We start from the raw sequence: 8,114 nt of genomic DNA on the forward strand, positions 1-8,114 counted from the left end.
AGGAATGTGGCTTCATTTGAAGATAAACATACAGTATTCCCAGAAAACCTCACACAAATGTGCCGTGTCCTGCTTTAGTTAACCACAAAAACTCCACCAATCCACATTAAGGTACATCATATTATAATTCATTCGACTTCATTAAAGTAGAAATGCATTGTTTGCCAAAGGAAGACACAAAATGTCTTTAAAATCTCAATAAATATGCAATAAATAGCAATAAATATGCAATAAATAGCTCTGCCTCTGAATGACTTTAATTTCTGCTGACGTCAATTAGACCAAGCACTGAAAAGTTGCAAATAAAACATATTATTAGAGAATGTTTTACAAGAAAATCCGTTTTTTAGTCGTTCTACTTCAAAATAGCACATTTAATTCAATGTGTTACTTGCTGTTTCTTTGTAATTATTTGTGAAATTTACTAGCAATTTCAAAGTGGATATTGTTTTAAAGTATATTTATTTTCAGTGTGCAGATATTGGATGAAAAAAAAAAAATAAATAAAAGTGATAATACTATAAGTAATGGTAATATTTCAAAAAAGTTTGATTTATTGTAAAGAATTAATTAATTCCAATGAACTAGTTAAATAAATAAATAAATAATTTGAAGCAAAATATTTAGTTAATCAAAAACTGGTCTGATTGTAAAACAAATGATATAATACTTAAAAACATATTAGCTTCAATGTGATTAACTACTTTTTGCCGTTCACACCAAGAATGATAACTAAATAAAGATAACTATAGCGATATATTATTCTGCAGTTTTGTCCTTTGCTCGACCTCTTTAAAGCAGGATGGATTCTGATTGGCTGTCAAAATCATTCTGAAAGTGATTCCAACATTATCGTTTATCTGTGCCGTTAGTGTAATGGTTGTGGTGTGGACTCTGTTATTTTAGTCCTATATCTTTATCTTTATTGTTACAGATATCATCCTTGGTGTGAACGGGCCTTAAAGCAGCTTTCCTCACACTAATAATAAACAATGTCGAATCATACTTATATTTACAATAAGGAACTTTAAGAAGGAAATGTCTTTGAGAATTGCAAACGTGTACATGGATAGTGATACCGATAGAGAGGGTTACACACAAACGATCTGATAAATCGATACCACAGAGAGATACAGGTAAATCCTCACGTGTGTGTGTGTTGGTTTGTGCACTGCTAGATGAAAAAGGCCACAAACTCGCAAACTCAGCCCGCATATGTTACTACGTATGTTGACATGTCCTTCAACTTTGCATATGGATAGCTTTTCCTTGATAAAAGCAAATGCAAATGGTATTTGCAACATATAATTAAATGTACATGCAAATGCACATCAGAAAACATACACAAGTACAAAGTCACGCTGACAATGCGATGATGTTCGAACAGCTCTGTCCAGTTGAGGTAATCAGGGAACCGGGTTTATTACCGTACAAAAGCAGATGTTTGATTGTTATATAGAGATTGGTGCAGCGATTATGGGACACAACTGCTTCACTCGGATGTGAAGTCGACTGCTGATGTTATTGTAAGGAAAAAAATGTGTCCAAAATAAGTAAAGTCAGGGAAGAACTTGTTGCTAAGGGATGAAAAGCGGAGTTTAAATATAGTGTTGTCAAGCACTGTCGCAACTTGCCTGTCAATCAAGTTCTACATGAAATGAAATGCATTACACTTCTGTTTTTATATGGGCTAAAATAACCAGCATCACATTTTAAAACATGACAGCAAGTGAAGTGCATGTTAACTCATGCACATAAAGACATCTCCAGTACACTACATCCTTATGCATCGCTTTCTGACAGGACTTTTACAGGCTTTTCCCAAATCACGGAAGTGACGTCGACGTAGCATGAGCCGTCAGGCAAGTGTTATTTAAATAAACTCCTGATGCACTTACAAACTTTCCAATGCCTTGTTTTATGAGTACAGATCTTATTTGTACGACTGTAGAAGTTTGGTGTCATTCTGGGCATTATTAGTGGGGTAATTTACGAGATACAGCCTTGGATCCATTAGCGCCTGCACTAAACCATTCGGCTGATATCTCTAAATAAGCTCTAACTTTAATAATGTTCGACCAAGGGAATAAAGGCTTCTGGGGGGTGTTTGGCTCGAGGTCATGGTGCAAAGGACCCTAGGTTGATTTTACTCCGAACCATCCCTTTAATAATAGAATAAAGGTTGCTTATTTATATTCATGTGGCCTTTGCCTCGTCTTTGAGATGTTACATCGAGGCTGTTCACATGTGCTCAAGAAGAAACATGCATCGGGTGCGACTGATAAACTTCCTGTGTTAACTGAAAGCGCTCGCACACACACACACACACACACACACACACACACAAACACACACACACACACACACACACACACACACACACACACACATACACACACACACACACACACACACACACACATCAAGATGCATGAGAAACAGACAGTCAGGAAACTGAAATGAGCAACTGAGAAAGAAAAAAGCAACCAGACCTCATAACCTCATTAACATCACCTTTAGAAATGATCCCACGGCAGGATCTATAATAAACATGAATGTTTTAAAAGCGGATTTAAAACACTAAGGCCCGGTTTCACAGACAGGGCTTAGACTAAGCCAGGATTAGACCATAGATCAATTAGGACATTTAAGTAATTTTTATAAACATGCTTCGAAAAAAACATAACCGATGTGCATCTTAAAATTAAAAAGACACTGATATATTTTTAAGATCAGTCAGTGCAAGTTTATTTCAGTGGAAACAGCTCAGACTTACATTTTAGTCTAGGACTAGTCTTAAGCCCTGTCTGTGAAACCAGGGGTAAAACAATCAGAACTAATAATAAACAGAACTGAGACTTATGTCAAGAGTTGACTTCTTTCTCTCTAGCTCTATAATTATTTTATTATATATATTTTTTATTTAATTTAATGTAATTATTAAATTAAATTAAATCAAATTTAATTTTAAGTTATTACAGGATCATGCTCCTGCACAACTTTCAATAACAGTAAGAATGAAGTTGATAAACAAATTTTAATTAGCTGACAAACCAACAAGCAAACAAGCTGAAATGAGACTCTCAAGCAACCAGACCTCATAACCTCATTAACATCATCTTTAGAAATGATCTAGAATAAAAAATAAGCATTTTCAACGCACGTTTTAAAACACTAAAACTGTTAGAAGTGATTTTGAGTTAGAAGAGCCAATTAACTGAGCAGAATATACAGAATCTGTGAAGAGAAGAGGACTTCAGACAAGCTAAATGAGTCAGTTTAACCAAACCAAGGTAATTTCCATTCACCTTTAACCCACAGTCATTTCAGTACGAGAGAGAACCTAAAGCATCATCTCTGGGCCTCAGCTGTGAACTCACACACCCACAGGCATCAAACGCAGCGCTTCAGAAACTCTACAGAGCCTCCGACGAGAGGGAAAGTCCAGAGCTGGGAGGTCGGACCACTGCTGCATAACAATGAAATACAATAATATTAACAGAAAACAGAACTGAGATTTAGTGGACTTCTTTCTCATGGAATGAAGAAGCTCTAAATTTGTTAACGCTAATTATTTGGCATTTGAATTTTCTTTATTGGAAACACGTTCCCTCAGAACTTTCAGTGTTTAAACAAAACGCTCAAAGCTAAAAGGATGCATTAAAGGTGAAACATCACGTATCATGTAACACTTCAGTTATAGTGTAACCAGCGTCATGCTTTTCCTGGATCTCTTTCTCAAGGAACGAATTATTAAAAATTTATTTTATTTTTATTTTACAGAACCATGTTCAGAGCTTTCAGTGAGGACTGAACTTAAAAAGCTAAAAGTATTATTTGTGCATTAAAGGTGAAGCATTTTTTTTTAAACAGCATCACGTAACAAGACTTTCTCAAGAAAGAAGTAAAAGTGCCAATGCATAATTTGATTGAAGTCAGTCTTGTTGTATTTACTGGTTTATCTTATGTTACATGCTTTTCCTGGATCTCAATCATCAAACTCAACACCAGCACGCTTTTACTTCACGAATGCAAGTCGGCTCGTCACTGAAGCTCTTTCCAGACGTCAACTTCATTACTCTACTGAGGGTTCATCGTTCAACACGACCTCTTCAACTGTTAAAGCATAAGCAAACATGTGCAAAGCTCATTTGAAACACAAACTAACAACCATTAAAGCAATATTCTGTGAGTTAGTTTCACCCTGCATAAAAAAACATGCAAAAACCGAAAAGTTTTCAAACTAATATTGTGGACGATAGCACCCTGTTTCTCCAGCTGGAAAACCCGTTGGAGTCCAGCGTGCAGTGCTGGTTGAATGAGGTTAACCAGTGAAGTACTCAGTAACCCACAGACCTGTGGTTTTCAGATTCAGCCACAAGATTTCAGTACTCCACTGACACTGCAAACCAGCTTCGTCATTTTTTTTGCGCAAACATCGGCGTCGACGGAGATAAGAGCTTGCACAGAAACATCGGCTCGGACACTCACCCCTGGAGAAGCACGTCTGGTAAGACGAGAAGCTTTCGAAGATGCTGTTGGAGGCCATCGCGAGCGGCTGCTTCTCCTCCTCTTCGTCGTCAGAATCCAGCGCTTCCAACTTGATCTGCTCCCGAATTTTGAAGGGCTCCCGGTTTTGCCCTGCAAAGAGCAAAAAATACATGCATGACGACACGCGAGAGGCTTCGCCCGAACGCCACCCCCTGATCCCCGAACCCCGACATGCAGTACACACCCACACCCGGGAACCCGTGGTCACCCTGAGCCGGTCCAGACAGGCGGTTCGGTCCTGGGATTCTGTGCATGGTTCACAGACACGGGCGACTGCGATCGGTGGTCAGCCTGTGGTTGACTGATGCTTACCCTTGTGCAAAAGAGCAGGAGCGCAAACGTGTCGCTGTGGTTTTTCCGGCGAATTGTCTGTTTCACACGCTGACATCAACACGTATTCTCCTCCCTCCCCCTCGTTGCTCTTCAGTCCCTCTCGTCTATCTTTATCTGGCAGATCTCTAGTGCCTAGAGAGCCGTGACCGGTCGCAGACTTGGTTTGTGGTTGTGGCGGCCCACAGAAAAAGCTTCTCCCTTAGACAGACGACAAGTTTAACTGTTCCCCACAACTGAAGAGAGAAAAAAAAAAGCATCCGAGTGTCATTGGGCCGTTCAGGTCACATGCTCCAGCAGATTTCATTCGGACTTTTTTCTGCAGAGGGTTTTGTTCTGTGTGATCTGGCGTTTGGGCCGGGCTATCAAACCTCCACCTGTTGGCATTTTCTTGAAAAGGAGGAAATAGATGAGGTCTGTTTCAATTGTAAGAGCGTGCGAGCTCAACAGAGGGGGGTTGAAAGTGAGTAGGTAAGAACAACACAGCGTTTAACAGCCAAAGCGTGTGTGTGTCAGAGTTTGTGTACGAGAGCAAGGCGAGTCACGCTGCATAAGTTAAAGCATGCAAATCCATCCTCACCAGAGGACACAATTAGTCCTGTGTCTCAGACGCCATAAAGGCGCTGCCGATCGTCAAAATTTACATGATGCCTTTCGTTTCAGCTTCATCTGCTGGTTCTGCAAGACAAACAGAAAATAAAAGGCAGTGTGTTTACTGACAATCTCGCGCATTGTGACCACTTGTTTGACCTTAAACTTTCAGTATCCACTCAGAATTATGTATAAAATGGGCACATACTGTATACAGTGGGGCAAAAAGACTTTTAAAACTAAATATTCATTCTGAAAACAAAATATTCTAAGAAACTAGTGTTGTTTCTTTGCAGATGTCACTTGGTTTGATGATTTGTCACCTAATGCCTAATGTGTAACTCAAGTGTCCAAATCATTTTAAGTACATCTGACATTAAGTGGCATATTTGATGATCAAGAATTTTTTTTTTAATAATAATTGCAAAAAGCTTTTCTATGCATCATCAGCCTGTGAATGACTGCATTACCGGCCGCTTTAATCGGAGACTTCATTATGCATTTTTCATGTTACATGGCGCCTTACATATCATTTCAAAGTGTTGATTCTGCAGGACAAACAGAAAATGCAGAGCATTTACTGACAATAAACTATTATTATGACTAGTTTGGTCTAAATAACTTCAGTATCTAGTCAGAATTATTTACAAAGATAACACATATACAGTGAGATAAGAAGGCATTTAAGCCACACTTAAAATACATTGCATTAAATATCAAATCAAAAAACAAAAGTGAAGTTCTGAGAAAATATTAAGATCTGTCACATACTGTATTTTGATGTCTATTGCAATGACTTTCATATATTTTTAAGTGCAGCTGACATTCAGTTAAAGTGAAAATGAAATGTCATATTAGATCACGAGAGCCAAAAAGTTATTTTAAAAGAATTGCACAAACATATTCCCTGTGAATGATGGCATTACCTGCTTCAAATCGTAGACTTCATTATGTGTTTTGCATGTCGCATGGCGCCGTTCATATCATTTTAATCTGCTGATTCTGCATGAGACACAATATAAGAGTGTTAACCAACAATAAACTCTCATAATATCCAAATTTCACTTTTACTGCATCATCTCACAAGCAAATTACATTGAACATTCATTAACATAATATTTATGAGTAAAATATTTTCCTTTCCCAAAACGATTGCATTACCTGGATCAAATCAAAACTGCATTATGCGTCTTGCATGACGGGCGTCAGCATAATTGCAGGACTCATTACCGTCTCACCTGTCCTTAATAAAGGCATTGCATTACACGTGCCAGAGGGTCATGATATCACGCAAGACTCTTGCCTATCATGCAACTGATTAGGACGTTTTATTTTGTCCAAAGAACAGAAACGCCCCCCCGCAACCCCTCAAGCACCCATTATCTCGTAGCCACACACCTGCGTCCACCTCCAGCTTAGACGGCCCCAAATTGGCACATGTACACCTGCATCACGCCTCCAGCACATGCCAAACACACACACACCTGTGTCCTGGCGGTCCTCGAACCGTTTGGACGGGAGGTTTGGGAGTGGTGGGCGGAGTGCTTTAGGTGCTATCCAGATGCTATCCCTCCCAAACCCGGAGTCAGATTTCATCCCCGCATCCAGACACGCTTACAGACGACAGTGTTGTAGAATGTCCCATTAAAGGTTCCAAAAAGGATTTGCTTTGATGTTTAGTTATTTAATGCAATTGGGATGATTTTTACCGATTGATTCCATTTTAAGTTATATGATTCCAGACCTAGAACCAATGTTATGGTCTGAAGAACATATGTGACCCTGGACCACAAAACCAGTCACATGGGTAATTTTTTTTAAAATTGAGATTTATACATCACCTGAAAGCTGAATAAATAAGCTTTCCATTGATGTGTGGTTTGTTATGATAGGACAATATTTGGCTGAGATACGCTCATGTATATATTTAAGAAATATTTGCATACATATACTGTATATATTTATATATAATTTATATTATATATAAATATAATTTTTTATATATAAATTACACATTTTTCTTAAATATATACAAGCATGTGTGTGTATTTATATATACAAATTTAATTATACACAGTACACACACATATATTATTTAAACACAAACTTTTATTTTGGATGCGATTAATCGCGATTAATCTTTTGACAGCCCTAATATATATATATATATATATATATATATATATATATATATATACTAAATATATATATACCCAGTAAATGAATTACCTTCACAGATTTAAGTTTATCCAAACTTTAAGAGGTTATTTGCAATATAAAACTACACATTTAGAAGTGTAGAAATGCCATTTGTACCCGAAGCTCTTAAATCAAGGGACACGTGCCCTGGATTTCCTCGTGTGGATGTTGACAGTGAATTAAACCGCTTTCACACTTTTCATTTGGCAACAGAGAAAAGAAGAGAAACAGCATTTTTATGAGCATCAACCCTAAAGAACCTTCAATTTATGGGACGTAAAAAATCGAGGGTTCGGAAAACATTGAATGTGTTCTTACAGGAGTGTAGAGCTGAGAACGGTGAGTAGGAGGGCTGTCTACTGAATCTGTTATTTATTTATTTTATTTGATGTCTGGGATACACAGCTGTCCTACAAACACACACACACACACACACACACACA

General features: G+C 37.9%; 1 protein-coding gene across 2 annotated transcripts in view; it reads right to left on the reverse strand.

Moving 5' to 3' along the window:
* Positions 1–5,119, reverse strand: part of runx1 (RUNX family transcription factor 1) — a 63,508-nt gene extending 58,389 nt beyond the window's left edge. For both annotated transcript variants that reach the window (XM_081361856.1, XM_081361858.1), the window contains exons 1-2: positions 4,736–5,119; positions 4,492–4,641 (exon numbers count right to left, since the gene is read on the reverse strand). In XM_081361856.1, coding sequence (XP_081217982.1) covers positions 4,492–4,641; positions 4,736–4,805 — 220 coding nt within the window. In that variant the 5' untranslated portion in view covers positions 4,806–5,119. The remainder of the gene's footprint in view (positions 1–4,491; positions 4,642–4,735) is intronic.
* Positions 5,120–8,114: the final 2,995 nt, after the last annotated feature.

This window comes from Scardinius erythrophthalmus (genome assembly GCF_964197995.2).
Source record: "Scardinius erythrophthalmus genome assembly, chromosome: 3".
Classification (NCBI taxonomy): domain Eukaryota; kingdom Metazoa; phylum Chordata; class Actinopteri; order Cypriniformes; family Leuciscidae; genus Scardinius; species Scardinius erythrophthalmus.